This window comes from Gigantopelta aegis, chromosome 4 (genome assembly GCF_016097555.1).
Source record: "Gigantopelta aegis isolate Gae_Host chromosome 4, Gae_host_genome, whole genome shotgun sequence".
In the NCBI taxonomy this organism is placed as follows: domain Eukaryota; kingdom Metazoa; phylum Mollusca; class Gastropoda; order Neomphalida; family Peltospiridae; genus Gigantopelta; species Gigantopelta aegis.
Genome location: NC_054702.1, coordinates 14,123,940 through 14,142,815, shown reverse-complemented (window position 1 = coordinate 14,142,815; position 18,876 = coordinate 14,123,940). Strand labels below are relative to the sequence as shown.

The following is an 18,876-nucleotide window of genomic DNA, read 5'->3' as shown; positions in this document are numbered from 1 at the left end:
TATCTGTCAGCATGTGATTTTGGGGCGCCAGTGTCGCTTCGAACTCTCAGACACTTAAAACCTATTTACTATCTATGAATAGGCGTTCCTCAAGTTCTTCACTGTTCATCCGCGATTGTGTACAATGCAAGTGGTCACCATATTTTAAAGGCGACACAGTTTTCGCCCTGTATATATATATATATATATATATATACACACACACACACACACACATAAAAGGATACATAAAAATTAAAACATAATAGTATAATAGTGTCCGACGACGGGTTAACATTGAACATTATATGCGTGTAGGTTCACCCCCGCTGTGACGGTTCACACAACATCAGCTATTTGCACTCACTGGTTCATTGTTAGTGGTTGACACTGACTTTAAAACTAACGAGTTTATATATTTTAAAGGCAGTAATCGCACCATCAGTATGTTTCCTGAAGCGACTAACAATAATCGCACCATCAATATATTTATCCCGCGGTCGCTTCACCATAACAATAACAGCCGTTGGTGTTAGTCAAGGCCGTTATTATATTGGTTATTAGCATTTCTTCAAATATCAGTTATAATCCTGTGGAAATTCAAAGGTAAAAACTTGCTTGAATAAAACTGAGTCACTAATTTTGGTCCTACATTCTTAACATGGCCGTATCTAGCTTAAACTATCGAGCGGGTGTATCTGGGTGGGGGGTGGGGGGTGGGGGGTGGTAGACAGTAACACAAATATCAGGGTACAGTAATTAATATAGGTCTTCGAAAAAGGGCCTTTAAACTACAAGTGCACTTCAATAAATCGGGCCCATTGAGCTATTTCTCGTTCCAACCAGTGCTCCACAACTGGTGCAACAAAGGCCGTGGTGTGTACTATCATGTCTGTAGGATGCTGTATATAAAAGATCCATTGCTGCTTATCGAAAAGAGTAGCCCATTTAGTGGCGACAGCAGGTTTCCTCCCTCAATAAATGTATGGTCCTTACCCACATGTCCGACGCCATATAACCGTAAATAAAATGTGTTGAGTGCGTCGTTAAATAAACCATTTCCTTTCTTTAATAAATGGGGTGTGGAGCCATTGCCCGTGTTCCCACACCTAGTCTAAAATCTTGTCCGTTAATTCTTATTCTTGTATTTTAATTCAATGAAAGGTAGTCTTCTGATCTTCTCTTGAAAGTTTTCCAAAATAAACAATAAACAATAATAAAGTAAATACTAATACTAAATATATTATACTTTTTGTTTTATTTTCATTATTATCAATACACGTAAGTAACTCTCAACATTTCTGCTTATTAACAAAAGAATATTATTCCAATTGCTATGGTGGAATATAATAGTTGGTAATCAAACAATGTACATGTGCTATATGCTATTCCTTTCATTTTAGTCTTTATTCCCGTTGTTACTATCATAAACACTACAGTAAGAAGAATGGTATACTTTAATTTGCAAATCTTAACTTAAAAAAAATATATATACTTTAAAATATCCCCAAATGATACCCGAAAAACCCAAATCAGCAAACAAGACCCATCTCCTGAGGTATGAACGGTGCTTTGTTCATTTACAACATTGTATTTTGTTTGTTACTAGAACGTAGGTTTATTTTGTTTTGTTTTAGTAATTAGGTTTTCTCACCTAGTCACGTAGAATTTATTCCTGGGTGTATAATCACCTTCAAATACGTTCTACATTCCACAATCGAAAATGCAAATCGTATTTGGAAACAAGTAAGTGCCTGTCAATACGTTCTACACTCCAAGATGGACAATTTGCAAATTTTATTTGGAGACAAATGCTTGTCATTACGCTCTACACTCCAAGATGGACAATTTGCATATTTTATTTGGAGACAAGTGCTTGTCAATACGCTCTACACTCATCAATGGGAAGTTTGCAAATACTATTTGGAGACAAGTACGTGCCTGTATTCATGATGAGTTGGAGTGTTCGCATTTGTCACACATCCAAACCATGAAACAGAATGCATTTTAGAAACATACTAAGGTACTTAAAGTAAACCTCGAGGCCCAATTTCACAAAACATCGTAAGCCTAGTATAACAAGTAACCATAAATCTACGACTAAACCACAATTGATATTACTGCTAACTGTACAACTAGAGTTCGTCCCATCCTCCTATAAAAATGTAGTTTTTTTTGTAAATAATTTCAGTTTGGTTTGACGCAAGAAGAAAAGTAAGTGTTTTGGAAAAAAAAACCCAAAACAACTCCAACCCCCCAACTATTTCTGTGTGCAAGTTACAAAATAATCGGCTCAGAAATAAATAACTTGTAGTAAATTCCATTGTATGAAAAAAGGCGTTCCCTGTGGGAAGGACTATAATATAGTTTGCAGTATACATATTTCATTTTCTATTGTCCTTAAAATGCTCCATCTTCCGTAATGATGTAATTGTCATCATATAAACCAATACCAACTGCTAGTCACAGCCGTATGTTTTGTGAAACTGGCCCCAGGTTCATCGTCCATATCGAGTCACTGTCTTGAACGCATGTAGACATTAGGACACGCTAGAGGGGCAAGCTGGATTTTAAAATAAATGAAAATGCCTAAATCTGGATAACATTTCTTTCGTATTAGCATTACTTCCAAACAGCTGTAGAGGGTTGCAACTAATTTTGAGGGTAACATGATGGGAATACATCGTAAAAAGTCCCAGGTTAGTACATTTTGTCCGAATATCTCTATCGTTTTTGTCCCAAATTTAAGATTTAAGGATTTGCTCCAGCACTGGGGGGGGGGGGGGGGGGGGACGTTAGACGGGGGCAGCCCATCGCCCCCTCCCCCGTCTAGTACGCTTGTGGGTCTACTTCATTTACACGGAAGGCAATATGTAAAACAAACATCAAGGAAGCCAGCCACACTTTGCAGTACAGACCGCTTCCCTTGGATGTGGCCTTATCTTTTGGTGAATCTGATACAGAAATCTTCACAGGAGCCCGTGTTTTACTAATAGACTCCCCAACTCGTATTTCTCTGTCGTCCTTGTCCACAATCGAAATGCGTCCCCCGGCGACAGCGACGTCTCTGACGACGATTCTGAAGACGGTGTGGAAGACCTCCAGGTCCAGCGTGAAGTCCCGGTAGTGGAGGCCGCGGATAGCCCAGTGGTTCGTCTGGGGGAGAAGGTGAGGACTCACCGTCAGATGATCCGCGTCAAGACGAAGTCCACCATAGCCGAAGATGACACCCTGAAGCAAGCCGCCGGCACCGGTGATAAAATTCACGCACCGCACTCCCTGAGGACCCGTTTCTGGTTTCTCGCTGAATATCTTTTTTTTTTAAAAAGAGGAAAAAAAAAAAGAAAAGGAAAAGATTAAAAAGAACGAAAATGGAAAAGAAATAGAAAGATTAACCCCCCCCACCCCAAAACAGGCTTACTTTAGAATGTGTATAATTATATCGTAAAGACAAAATTCAGAACGTCTATGGCGAAGTGACACCAAAGAATCGTGTCCGACTCTATTTAATATCTAATAACTCGTCTGTGTTTCTCTCAAAAACAGCAACTGGGTGACGTGGTTGGCCATTTACCTTGAAGGGTCCGTTGATGTTTCTCAGCATCATGTGGAAGTCCCTGTCCGCCCGCGCCTCCTCCCCGAGTTCCAGCCGAGTGAGCGCGTACATACTCCACGTGCCCGTGTCTGGACCAAACACATCGGTCAGCTGCAGAAACAACATGGAAAACCATACAGCAGGGCACAATGTCAAACATATTTTTAAAATCTCTGGCATATGTATATGGTGAGGGTTGGGGTGCGGGTGCGGATGGTGGATGGGGTGGGATGAGGGTAGCATAGTTCCAACAACACTGATCATACACCCGATCAAAGGCATCATGATATTAAGACAGGATTAGACATGATATTAAGATAGGATTACATACACATTGATAATAAAAGTCTAAAGTTTATTTTGTTTAACGACACTACTAGGGAACATTGATTTATTCATCATCGGCTATTGGAGGTCAAACATTTTGTAATTTTGACATATAATCTTAGAGAGGAACCCTACATTTCTCCATTAGTAGCAAAGGATCTTTTATATGCACCATCCCAGACAGGATAGCACGTACCTCGGCCTTTGATATACCAGTCTTGGTGCACTGGCTGGAACGAGAAATAGCCTAATGGGCCTCCCGACGGGGATCGATCCCAGACAGACCACGCATCAAGCGAGCGCTTTACCACTGAGCTACGTCCCGCCCCTCGTTCTAACATACCATACCAGAAGAAATGTTTTTATTTAACGACGCACTCAACACATTTTATTTACAGTTATATGGCGTCAGAGTATACCATAACATACCATACCATACCATACCATACCATACCATACCATACCATACCATTAAATAGAGAAGAAAACAGCAAAATAACAAGAAAAAAAAGAGAGAAGAAGAACAACAAGAAAAACCACACATTCTCAAACAAACAAATAACAGCAAATGATTCCTATCAGAAAAGAGAACTAAACCACCCCAGCAATATTACTTTCACAGTATTTTGGCACAGGCGTGTTAATAAGTACTTCATGGTTTATTGAAGAAAAAAATCAACTTTTTGTCTTGTTTTTAATTTACGTAAAAATATTTACATAGGTAAATCGATCTGCAAACCTAAAAAGGTTTGTTTTGTTTAACGACGCCACTAGATCACATTAATTGATTAATCATCGGCTATTGGATGTCAAACATGAGTAATATAGCCTTAGAGAGGAAACCCGCTATTTTTTTTACTTTAGCAGCAAGGGATCTTTTATATGCACCATCCCACAGACAGGATAGCACATACCACAGCCTTTGATGTACCAGTCGTGGTACACTGGCTGGGAAGGGAAATAGCCCAACGGGCCCACCGACAGGGATCGATCCTAAACCAACCACGCATCAAGCGAACGCTTTACGACTGGGCTACGTCCCGTCCCCGAATGGAGAAAAAATACTATATGATAATAACTCACATTAGTATATATTTCCAAATCGTTCCTGCGAATTTCAGGTGACATGGGCATCAACAGTGGGTAACCGAGAAGAACGACATCAGACTGTTTTATAGTGGCTACAAAATGTTAATAACAAGAACATTGGATTAATTAACTCCTCTCATAATATTTATTTTAACTTTAATAAACTTGATAGCAGTTACATGTAAAATCTAGTCATATTAAGCCTGTGTTTAAATAGCAAAACATAATATTATTATGTGTACTATAGTCCTGTTCAACTGTTTAGACCCTAAGCGTTTTGCAAATGTTACATTTAATTCCTATTCAATCCTTGTTTTCTTTACATTTGCATGAAAACAAACCGAAACCCCGACAGGTTTTATATACAATTCATCATCTAAAATGCACGAAGTTAACTTATTTTCAATTTACAAAAATCTCTGTACGTTTTCAATGCAGTTTCGTTCTATAAATAACCAAGGCTATTTGCTTATCAAAAGCATCACTCTATAGTGTGTTTCAAACTAATGTTCTTTTCCACCTTCCTAACGGAATATATTGTAGTGTGACTTATATTTAAGAAACAATTTGGAAACAAGTCAATAAACAATTCAGGTGCGGATTCAAGCGGGGAGTCCAGGTGACACGCCCACCCCTCTATTTTTGTGAAACAATATATATTACAGAATACACAAAAAGTGAAAACTTATTCCAAAAGCAACAACGGGTTTTGGATCCCCGCTATTAAAAAAACTTCTGGATCCGCGCCTGCTATGTCATTAATGTAATGTACTGATACACAAATAGTTTGGGTGCTATTGGGGATAAAACACTGTAAAGTAACTATAAGATAGGTTGATACATTATGACTGTCAGGTTGTATGTCCAGGAATAATATATACTATTTATTATTTACTAATGCACGGACAAGTGTTCATCTGAACAAATGAAGTAGAAGATGAGTACCATTTCATTCTACAATGTCCAAGATACAATGATATAAGAACACAATTTATAAAACAATATTATTATAAACGTCCAAGTGTTTTCAAGCTTATACAACTTTTAAGAACTGACAATAATAAAGATCTTAATAACCTTGGGAAATATTTACAACGGGCAAATAAGGTAAGAAATGAACTAGTGGAATAAAGACGTAATGCTAATAGTGATGTACAATGTAGTGCATCATACATGTGTATCCCGGTAGCACCTCAAGTATTTAACATTTTCTCTTATGTAATAACGACCTATATCTTTATGTGATATAAGTCGGCAGTACTGTGATATTTTGTATTATATATGTCTATAATGTTAAATCACTCTCCACCATTATCCTGTACATTATTGTGTACATATCTGTATAATATATGCTATATTGTTTGTATGATGCTGATGAGTTGTAAAGCTTAAGGCAATAAAAGGAACTTGAACTTGAATCTGAAGGGCACGTTCCCTTTTAGTGATGAGGTTGGGGTGAGGTCTTAATCTCGTGATGTTCATTGTGACATATTGCACACACACGTGACCAGAATATTGTATACCCACGATTGGTGGAGGAGTGACCCTCTGCCTAACCCCACGCCCACCTCTCTCTTCATATGTAGGTGTATTTTATATGGTTTTATATTGATTGTCCGTGTTTTGTAGTACACGTTTATATTTGTTCAATTTATAGGTTGTTTAATAATGACTGATAATGATGGAAGGAAGAGAATGTTTTATTTAACGACGCTCTCAGTACATTTTATTTACAGTTATATGGCGTCTGACATATGGTTAAGGACCACACAGATATTGAGAGAGGAAATCCGCTGTCGGCACTTCATGGGCTGCTCTTCTCGATTATCAGCAAGGGATCTTTTATATACACCATCCCGCAGACAGGATAGCACATACCACGGCCTTTGTTTCACCAGTTGTTGAGCAGTGGCTGGAACGAGAAATAGCCCAATGGGTCCACAGACGGGATCGATCCTAGAAAGACAGCGCATCAAGCGAACGCTTTACCACTGGGCTATGTCCAGCTCCTCTGATAATGCATGTCATGGGAATAAATTGTTTTCAGTGTTAAATAGATAATAAATACATTCAACGTTATATGCTTGATGGGTAGGGAGAAGCAATTTTCGATTTACCCATATTTTACTCAAATAACAATAATGTATGGAATGTCCAGTAATACATTTCCTGTGAACTTATATACCCTTCTATACTTGTTTTTCATGTGGTTTACACAATGCTACAACAGCACGTGCAATCATATATTATACTTCGAAAATAATATGTTATTGACCATTGACTTGATAGGTACAATGTTATTGTATTTTGGACATTCAGGGCCGTGTCTAGGGCATACGTAAGTGGTGGAAACCCCGAAAAAGTCTGAACAATAGCTTTTTGGTTTACAAAATTGCTTTGCACATTACAAAAGTACACCCCCACCCCCCAGCACCATAAATACTATAGATTTGACCACAACGGATCCCAATTTAAAGAACAAAATGGTTGAAAGGGGAGGGCCTACCAGATCTAACACTGTGGACACCCCGACCTTGTGTAAGCTGATTTTTGTTTGTTACTACACCCCAGTTGTATTAGGTTAGGTACAGTATGTAAATATATAATTTACAACATAAAAATCAAATAAATAATGTATTGACAAAAGTGATTCATAGAATGGTTAGATGTATTTTACGTATATGTTTAAAGAAAAGGTTAAACAAAGCTGGTAGACATTTTACATTCCAAAACATGCATAACCGTTATTCAATGAAACAAGCTATAATGGCCTTCACGTAGTCTCGTATCCTAATCTTTTGTTATGCAAATAGCCTTTGATATTTATAGGAGAACGAAACTGCATTCAAAACATAGAGAGATTTTTATAAATTGAAAATAAGTCAACTTCGTGCATTTTAGATGATGTATATAAAACATGTCGGGGTTTGGGTTTGTTTTCATGCAAATGTAAAGGAAACAAGGATTGAATAGAAATTAAACGTAACATTTGCAAAAAATTAGGGTCTAACAATTGAACAGGACTGTAATACGATCACCATCACGATCATCATCAGACATATATCCATATATTATTCACAAATGTACAATGTTTACTTATAACATAGCTGTAAGGTAGTGATATCAAGGCCTCAACTCTGGTACTACCATATTTGGGGGAGGGTATAAATCAATTTATTAAAAAAAAAAAAAAAAAAAAAAAACTCAACCCAACCCAACACCCACACCCCCAAAATAAACAACAACAAAACCCCATCATAATCATAATTCACAGTCTATTTTCAGTTATCTGTCCCAGTGCGAATTTAATAAGCGACGATGACCTCGGAGCAAACTGTCCCCTACAACATTGTCCTCTAGAACGGACCCTTTAGAACATATTTAGTACTGGTTCCGTTCACTCAAGCCCAGCCCAGCCCACCATCTCCAGAAATCCTGGATCCGTCAGAACTGTATACTAGCTTGTCAATGTAACGCTCCGCCTGCTAAATATTAAATTTGTCACGCATACTTGACTTGCTTATAAATGACTAAAGGTGTTTATTTACCAATTATTAATTTGTGTACATTATGAATTTAGAAATTTTTATGGAATCGCCGCTAGAGGTACATTATCTCACCTTCAGCGCCATAAGTTGCAGTGAAAACAAGTGCTGAAATCAAAGACCCCTACCTATGTAAACCCCCTCCCCAAACTCCCCCCAAAACCACCACCCCCAAAAATATACTATAATATATATTTGTAATATAATATAATATAATATAATATAATATAATATAATATAATATAATATAATATATAATATAATATAATATAATATAATATAATATATAATATAATATAATATAATATAATGTCTCTACCATTGAGAGAAAATCCTTCAAATTGAGGATGATATTTTCTCTTGTCATCATACAGAATGATTAGTTTTGGAGCCACCATCGTGAAAGAGTCTATTTCGGCATGTTCCGCCGCAGTAATTTTTCTGTTTAAAGAGAAAAACCAAAATAATTATAATGACACGAGATTTGTTGCTGTTAACGAACATAAACGAACAATAATTATCAGCCATTTTCGTGTACAAATGCAAGTAAAAGCAAAGCCCCAGTTGCTAATCGAAAAAAGTGTCTTTATCTTATTCTCTAGACTACGTGTCGAAATTATCGAGTTTTAACTTCTATAGTCGTTCGCGTGAATACATTTATGAATTCGCGTATTTTGTAAATTGCTATTCGACAATTCTTCACTTACCTTTGTTTGACACCCAATAGCTGATCTATTTCATTCTATTGGGATATCATTAAATATTCACCCATCCACCCATCTATCCATCAGTTAATACTCGATATACATTTTCTTTACACATGTATAGTTAAAGCTAGTTTATTTTGTTTAACAACACGACTAGCGCACGATTTATTAACCATCCGCTATTAGAGGTCAAACATTTGACACGTGGTCGGATAGCGGACATTTTTTTAATTAAAAGAAAGGGATCTTTTATATGCACTTTCCGACATACAGGACAGCACATGTTATGACCTTTGATACACCTGTCGTGGAACACTGGTTGAGAAGGGGAAATAAACCCAGTCAGATAATGAGTTCACGGGGGGGGGGGGGGGGGGATTCGATCAAACGACCCACGCACCTCAGTCGAGATCCTACCGACCGAGTCAGTGCCAGTTGCATAGCCGGTGTATGATTGCATGCTTTGACTTTTTGTTTCGGGGTCAAAATGATGTACCCAGGTTTCATCCTGAGTCACAATATGCGCAAGAAAAGCTTCTGGGTCAGTGCGATATTCCTCTAAAAGTTGACGAGATATGTGCATCCTGGCCCGTTTCTAGTCGGCGGTTAAAGGGACATTCCCGAGTTTGCTGCATTGTAAGACGTTTCCGACTAACAAAATATTTCTACAATTAAACTTACATATCAGTGTCTGTATATTCAATGTGTTTTTGGTCGTCTTAATTTTTGTAAGAAGCCCAAACTGGAGTTTGTCTTCAATTAATATGTTTTAGGAAATAAAATGAAATTTAACCTAGTACAAATATTAGAACGATCAGAAACACGTTTAATATACATCCACTAATATTTTATGCAGAAAAATATATTTGATATGTAATTGCAGTCGTCAAAAAGTCTCTATTAGTCGATAAGATCTTAAAAATTGCAGCAAACTCGGGAATGTCCCTTTAACATTCTTGTCACCCACCTTGCAGAAACTTTATTTATGTGTAGATGCTCATACAGAATTCGTTTCACCGATGTTTTACTAATGTTATGAATACAGGCTAACTGTCTGATGCAGTGATGGTGATTCGCCTGTCCTGCATGACTGTGTCCGGAACAGCATTAACGTTTTCGTCAATGGACATTTCACATGGGCGACCAGAGCGTGGATCATCTTCAGTACTTTTTCTACCCCGTTTAAAATCGGCTCACCACTGCTTTATGGTACTGTACGAAGAAGCATCATCCCCTAATGTTTGGGACATATCCTCGTGAATTTGCTTCGGCGTCATTTTCTTTAAATGCAAATACTTAATTACTGTATGTAACTCAGTTTTATCAATTTTTCTGTGAAATGCAGAGGGGTACCTGAAAACAGGTTTGCCTTGATAGGTTGTATACAATGGAATCATTTATCATCGACCATTCATCACTTCAGATGTGGTTCTACTTCACTTAACATTTTGAAATCATTGTGACGCCTCTTTCATAGTCAGGCAGGAAACTTTTGGGACACCCCTCATATATATATACTTATATACTGACGTCCAAAAGATACTTTACAAGGCTTGACATTGCATTATAGAAACACCAACAAATGGTATATGGTGGGATATGAAAGCATCACGAAGTTCAACATCTAAACGTCACAATACACTTCGTGATACGCGCAAAGTGTTTGTAAAGGTGGTTTTAAATTGGATCTTTTTAATTAGAAACAATATTTTCCACATTTTATGTATGTAGAGTTTCTTTTGGATGTCAGGATATTAATATAATTCCACTAACGTTTTCAGATTGAACTAAAACCATTAGTGGAATTATATTAACATAAACATATATACATTTCAATCTGATTAAAATTAGCTCTACTCGGTCTACCAGTAGATCTAACAGCATTGCGTGGATTCCCATGTCCAGGTGACATTTCATCTATAAATAACAATTTTAATATCGACCAATTACACTTCGCCTTTTATAGCGTTATTCGAGAGCATACAAATTCTAAAAATATCGGGCGAGACTATTTATGCAATAGACGAACTTGTTGGTCTATTTCAACATTGAAAAAAACAGGGGGAAAAGTGCAGTAATAAACTCTAGATTGTATACTAGTATAAACAGATTTTATGGCTATACCATCATGGTTTTTTGTTTCGTCTTGAAACGAATTTTATATAAAAAGTTATATTGCAATTAGATTCCGGCATACTTCGTAATTCACCCGAATCATTTCGTATACCCTCGGCATAATCCCGAATGTTTTCTAATTCTTTTCAAATCACTGGCATGATTTTGCAAGTAAGGTTTTGATTGGTCGAATGAAAGGTCAACTGGACATGAGCTCCAACGGGCTGCTGTTAGATCCACGTGTGATAGGCATCAGACTAGAGTTATAGGAATACGGAAACGAATGCGAGAAAATATATTTTCTTGTTATGTGATTAATGGCTGGGGAGCTGCTTTGTATGCTGAATTGTTACACTGGGTTTGACAGAAAAGAGGATGCAGATAGTGAATATATGCCCTTGGTTTACACTGGATACTGCATACAGTCCCCCACAGCACCTTGAAGTCGTGCAACATTTGTATAAAATGCATAGAAATGGGTGTGATTCGGTCCCTTAGCCCACGTGTGTTTGTTTACATGGATATAACGTGAAAAAGAGCTGGACAACAGGCATCGTTCTTTTGGGTGTTCATTGGCCCTAGGCAGGTAAGGTTTCTTGTGAAATGCCAATGGCCTGGTGAAATTAATAAAAGTGCAACAGCCACTGGAGCTATATGAGAAAATATAGTGTAATTAATTGTGGTCTGAGGCCTGATATAGTGGAGCTAATTTTAATTAGATTGTATAAATTTTAACATGTTCCATATTTAGAGGGTTTTTTCTTCTCTATATTTACCTATCTGGTGTACTGAATTATTTACTTCTTCTATATCATAGTATTATATAGAAGACATATTATATAGAACGATATATTATTCGATATTCGATGAGCGATCGCCCCCTTTCACCTCTCCCCACCCCCCGAACATGCCACATATTTACATTCGGTAGTTGTCTCGGATGTATGCAGGAAGCAGCAGGCTGAGTTTGGCGTTGTAGTTGGTGAAGACTGAGTTGTCGATGTTGAAGTGGTTCTCGTCCGGCCCCATCACTCCTGTTGAACATAAAAACACAAACACGTCACGTACGGCAGACATGGCTATGACACGGTGTAGCATGAACAATATTTTATATTATTACCCATATGGTTAAAAATATCTTAGAACGTTTCGACGTCGTACGATGACGTCATCGATTGGCGAACTATAACCTTACAGGAGCGTCAACTAAACGAGTTGAGTGATGGACATTCCTGAGTTTGCTTCATTGTAAGATGTTTCCGACTAATAAAATATTTCTACGATTAAACTTACATATTAAATATATTTTCTTGTTTAGGATAGCAGTGTCTTTATATTCAATGTGTTTCTGGTCGTCTTAATATTTGTAAGAAGCCCAAACTGGATTTTGTCTTCAAATAATTTCGTACGTTTGAAAAAATAATATTTTAGGAAATAAAATGAAATTTAACCTAGTACAAATATTAGAACGATCAGAAACACGTTTAACATACAGCCACTAATATTTTATGCAGAAAAATATATTTGATATGTAATTACAATCGTTCAAAAGTCTCTATTAGTCGATAACATCTTTAAAATTGCAGCAAACTCAGGAATGTCCCTTTAAACTCGCTACCATTTCGTATCATGTTTTTGTCCCTCGTGAAATAATTTTCATTTTCACTCGTTAAAGCTCATGACAATTGAAAATTATTTCACTCCGAACATAAACATGATACGAAACGGAAGCTCGTGTTATATCCTATAAATATTTGATTTCTTTACACTTAGGGATGATATGTCCATCATGCAAACACATGGTATACTTGGCACACATAAATATTGTTTAATAATTATTTATACGTAATTCAACACCACATAACGTATTTACCGCCATCACCTTGTTTAGGTTATAATTATAACACTTTTTAAGGTAGCCTATTTTAATGCAAACATAACACCTATGTAATTTTTGAATACTCCAAGAATTATACAAACATACATGCATATGAATATTTTTTAAAACATCGACTTTGCTTATAAATGCTATCAAAATGCAGCACACCCCTTTCAACACTCTCTTTCCTACCAAAGATTTCATAAACATCTTCTGAAGTTTTGTTTGCTCTGCTCTGCCAAAAGCGCGCTATTTCCATGGCCAACTCAAACCCCTTGCCACTGGATAAGATACTAGAATCGTGTGTGGCGTACAGATACTGGCGCAACGAGTAGCTGATGTCAGCAGTCACGTGGATTTGATAGACAGCTGCCGGCTCCCAGGGGCACACCTCCTCACCTGTGTAGAAACAGTGATAATATTACTAAAAGTACGTTTTCAGTTTGCGTCTTAATGAATCAAGATTCAACATTGTATTGTGTATCGTCTGAGCTATAATTCAATAAACGTTTCGTTTTGGCGTCATTCTTCCATTTAATTTGATGTTACTTACAATCAAAACCACATTCAAACAATGGAATGTAACTGCCAAATTTCCAAGTATGAGAATCTGAGATTACATTCACATGCATATATACCGTATGAAGAATAGTTAACAATATTGTTATGAACTTTAAAAAAAGAAGAAGAAAGTTTATTGACCCCAGAAAACAAATATAGTAGTGCCAGGGAAAAAATCCTTTGTTGGCCAAAGATAAAAAATAATCTTTAACGACACCCTAGCACAATATATATATATATATATATATGTGTGTGTGTGTGTGTGTATATATATATGTGTATGTGTGTGTGTGTGTGTGTGTGAAAAATTAATTAATTAATGTTTAACGACACCCCAGCACGAAAAATCATGTGTATGTGTATGTGTATATGTATATGTATATGTATATGTATATGTATATGTATATGTATATGTATATGTATATGTATATGTATATGTATATGTATATGTATATGTATATGTATATCCTATAATTTACCCATAATATCCATGTCATAAACCCATGTGATAATTTAGTTTATTATATAACATTTAGTGAAATATCTTAAAATATCAGTAAAATAAAAATGTTATCAGTCTACTTTCACTCTGAAATGTGTTATTCTCACTGTAGAAAGTCTTATCTTCACTGTAAGAAAGCCGGAACTATTTTGCTGGTGGCATTTTAAAAATAAAGGTAAATTGCCAACAGTTATATAATAAATAGAAAATTTCATGTTTTTTGTCAAATATGATTTATATCTCATCTCGTGAAGGTTGCACTTCACTCGATATATATATATATATAAATATATATATATATATATATATATATATATATATATATATATATATATATATATATATGAAGAGTTCAGGCGCAAAACGCGATATAAACCATTTTCTTTCTTGTTTTTATTTAAAGCCATTATTGTATGTCAGTAAGGGCTAATCGTAGGCCCGCTGATTTGCCGCAAAACATGATTGATCCTTATGAAATTGTATTGGGTAAATCCCGTTTTTTTACTATCAAAACGTGATATACGCCAATTAAAAAAAATCACTTTTACTGAAAATGAAAAATGGATATATCGCGTTTTGCGCCTAAACATATATATATACATACATATATATACATATATATATGTATATATATATATATATATATATATATATATATATATATATATATATATATATATATACAAGGCTCGCGCGATCGGGTGAAGTGAGCCCAAACTTCGCTTTGATCACCTATTGGAAATCAAGACCTAATAAATAATTACACTTCGCCTTGGAGATCTTCGTTAGAAGTAATATAAGGAGCTGACATCAGAGGACGCCATTTCATGTCTCGTCGCCATTTCGTTGTCAACTTCCCCAAGTTCAGCCAAGGGTAAGTTCAGTCAACCGCTTGTTCCTAACATTCGCTAAACTGGTTTTTGCGCTACACATTAAACCGAATGACCACTTCGGGAACCAGTTAAAATTATTTGCAAACGTTAGCGACAAACGGCTGGCTGAACTGTGGGCTGCTAACGTTTGGCTATGTTCGCGAACGTGGTCGTTTTTTTGCTCGGTCTAGCTGAACTCAGCCCTGGTTATTTTGAATGTCTATTTTTGTTTTTGTCTTTTGTTCAGACGGAGGCAACTGCCCCTGTCCGCCTTCACTAGTTACGTCCCTGGATGCGCGGCAAGTACTTCAGAATACTTCTGAATAGCACCAATTAGTCGAAGAGATAGATGGCTTTAATCAGAATTCGATTTTGATCCTCGCGCGTCAACATTTTGTTTTTATTTCCCGTGGTATGACTTTTGCTGGAAACCGAAGACAGCTAATGGTCCAAGCCAACATATAGACCTTGCTTTAATACAGCATATAGACCTTGCTTTAATTCATTAAAGTCTCGCAACTTTGGGATCTCGCAGTGCAATGCTAAAAGACTTGCAAAGAGGATGCTTTGTTGTTTAGCCTAAAAGAGCTTTGTGAATTAGGCCCCAAATCCTGTTGTACTGAATGAGTAGCATGACATGCTTTACAAACATTGGCAGCCGAAGTCGAAGTCATAAAAATTGCCATGACTATATGGCAAATGTACAGGAATATATTTAGGTAGTAAGACAAAGGAGGTGGCACCATGACTATTTAGGATAGACCAAAGCAGATGAGGAGGACGTAAAAAAAACCCTAAATATATCCATGGTTTAACCCTCCCTCCCAAAAAAAAACCCCGGCCTCGGTGGCGCAGTGGTTAAGCCATCGGACTACAGGCTGGTAGGTACAGGTTTCGCAGCCCGGTACCGGCTCAAACCCAGAGCGAGTTCTTAAGGACTCAGTGGGTAAGTGCAAGACCACTACACCCTTTCTCTCTCACTAACCACTGACCAACTAATAACTAACCCACTGTCCTGGACAGACAGACCAAATAGCTGAGGTGTGTGACCAGGATAGCGTGCTTGAACCTTAATTGGATATAAGCACTGTCACGGGGATTCTATAATTCCCGTAACTGAATAAAACACGATTATCAAAATATCTCTCCTAACTGTATATCTATTAGATCTCTCTGTAACAGGTGGTCAAACCCTAGTATGGCTCGTCTAGGTATGATCAGAGATACGATCTTATATAAAGTATATATTATTATAGCACGTTAGTTCTCTAGAAAACACAACAAAAACACAATACACTTTGGAATCTGTATTAATCTACGCTGACAAATGTACAGCCGTAGTAGTTAAGTAATAACAACAATAATAACAACCCAGAACTGATCACTTAATTAGTTATCTCTAGGTGTCTAGTTACACAATATGCGAATCACTTCACCGTTACACCACACCCACACGTGTGATAATTGAGAAACGCTTCCAGGAGAAGTTAATTAATAAAGGAATTACAACACCATTCCTAACTGGTTAATTTTTAATTAACCCTTACTACTCGTTCATAACGTGTGATAATTTAGAAACGCTTCCAGGGGAACTTAATTAATAAAGGAATTACAGCTCTATTCCTAACTGGTTAATTTTTAATTACCCCTAACTACTCATTCAGTAACCTTGTAACACAGAATTAATACTTATCACAATAAAGACAATAACCTACAGTTTACCTAGGTCGTCTAGGATGACTGGCTAAGCTTTATATTACCAAATACTCGTATAATGTTAGAACAAAAAGTCTACGATTTACTTCGTCAGATGACCGAAGACACTGTCTAAAGAATATTGGTATAATACAGTATTAAAATATTTAAAGTCACATCAATCACATCAAGGTTATACACAGAGCAGAAATGATATTTACCAAAGTCCAACGGACTACGTTCCCTGGGAGCTTCCTTTTCGTTCTCCTAGATATCTCTAAATCCTAGCTATTTATTAAAAAATCAGAAAACGCCTGGGGGTACAAGGCGGTACCTCCCCCTATCATCTGATATTTCACCTCTACTAGAGTCGATATTTTTCTCTCTGATCGTCAGACTTACTGACGCCTTGGTCGCCAAAATCACGGTCGTCGAAACCGCACTCGCAGAGGTATTACGTAACTACTCGCCACATGGCCTCCACAGCTGGACTAAGTGCATATTGGAATGTCCGATCGCGCGAAGTATTACGTAACAAGTTGCCCAGCTAGCTAAGTGCAATTAGAACTGCACACGGCCTTCTAACACAATTAAAATCGCCACAGGCGAAACAAATTTAAGAGCATGTTCCGTCACAAGCACGAAAATAAGTTGAAATGAAATGAAATAAAAACAAAAACAAAAAACCCCGCATCGCCGCATCAATTCTGGAACTTTGGTCTGACCAGAGACCGACTTTTATTTTGCTAAGCCTACTTTATATAGAAGTAGTGCCAGATTCCAAAAATAGCAATTCATATAAATCAACCGTAAATTTGTACAGTGCGACATTTCTCTCTTTTTTCCATCTCATGGGAAAGTTTCTACCAAAACAGAAATCATCAATATTTTCATTAAGCTACTTCAGATTCCTCATGAATGCCAAATAACTAATTCCTTTAACGTTTTGCTAATCATGGCATACCAATTATTGCGAAATAAAAGCTAATTCCGTTAACGTTTTGAAACTAATCAAAGCAGACGATGTATAGAACTGCGATGTTAATTAAAAATTAATATTAAATCATACAACACGTTATGTTCATAATCTAAAAACTAATCACCTTTTATAGTAAACCTTGAATTGATTTTTTTTTTTTTCAAACAAACATCTATGATATTAATTTTCTAACTTAAACATTGGACAATAGAAATTGTTTTTCTTTACCGTATTTCGTACCGTAGTATCGGCTTTGTTCAACAGGAACACGTTTGTTGAGAAGGAACACAACGAAACATTTAACAGTAGGATAACCATATAGCAATTAATGATATTCCAAGACAGAAAAAGTTTGTTTTGTTTAACGACACCACTAAAGCTCATTGATTTTTAATGATCGTCTATTGGATGTCAAACATTTGGCAACTTTGACGTACAGTCTTAGAGAGGAAACCCGCTACATTTTCCATTAGTAGCAAGGGATCTTACATATGCACCATCTCACAGATAGGTTAGCACATAACACGGCCTTTGATATGCCAGTCGTGGCACACTAGCTGGAACGAGAAATAGCCCAATGGGGCGAGTGCACCACGTATAGCATATCAAAGGCCGTGGTATGTACTATCATATTTGTGGAATGGAGCACATAAAAGATCCCTTGCTACCGGGGGCGACCGGTGTGTGTGTGTGTGTGGGGGGGGGGGGGGGGGGACAAAAAATATGCCTTTAATTAAAAAAAAAAAAATATAAATATAGGTATCTGGTGCACCCCCCCCCCCCCCCCCCCCCATACGAGATATTATGCTCCTCTCTCCAAATTTTGTTCCTACGGGCCTGTATAAACACAAGAACAGCGTGCTAGAAACGTCTACAGATTCGCAGACAGCTTAAGCGGATCCAGAAAGTGGATATACAAAAAGCACCACTTTCCCCCGTTATTGTGCGCCCAGAAGGCTGGAAATGCCATATTTGAACATCTGAAATCCGATTTTCAAACTCCATAACAGGTTCAAACCTTTACTGTTCAA

General features: G+C 36.9%; 2 protein-coding genes across 2 annotated transcripts in view; both read right to left on the bottom strand.

The window, feature by feature from the left end:
- LOC121372684 overlaps positions 1 to 18,876 on the bottom strand; it is a 43,194-nt gene that overhangs the window by 19,126 nt on the left and 5,192 nt on the right. The window lies entirely within an intron of this gene.
- The window catches only part of LOC121372683 (protein-glucosylgalactosylhydroxylysine glucosidase-like), a 120,868-nt gene continuing 103,216 nt past the window's right edge, over positions 1,225 to 18,876 (bottom strand). The window contains exons 4-9 of the mRNA XM_041499133.1: positions 13,429 to 13,635; positions 12,280 to 12,391; positions 8,855 to 8,976; positions 4,985 to 5,082; positions 3,554 to 3,685; positions 1,225 to 3,291 (exon numbers count right to left, since the gene is read on the bottom strand). Of these exons, the coding sequence (XP_041355067.1) occupies positions 2,809 to 3,291; positions 3,554 to 3,685; positions 4,985 to 5,082; positions 8,855 to 8,976; positions 12,280 to 12,391; positions 13,429 to 13,635 (1,154 nt within the window). The 3' untranslated portion in view covers positions 1,225 to 2,808. The remainder of the gene's footprint in view (positions 3,292 to 3,553; positions 3,686 to 4,984; positions 5,083 to 8,854; positions 8,977 to 12,279; positions 12,392 to 13,428; positions 13,636 to 18,876) is intronic.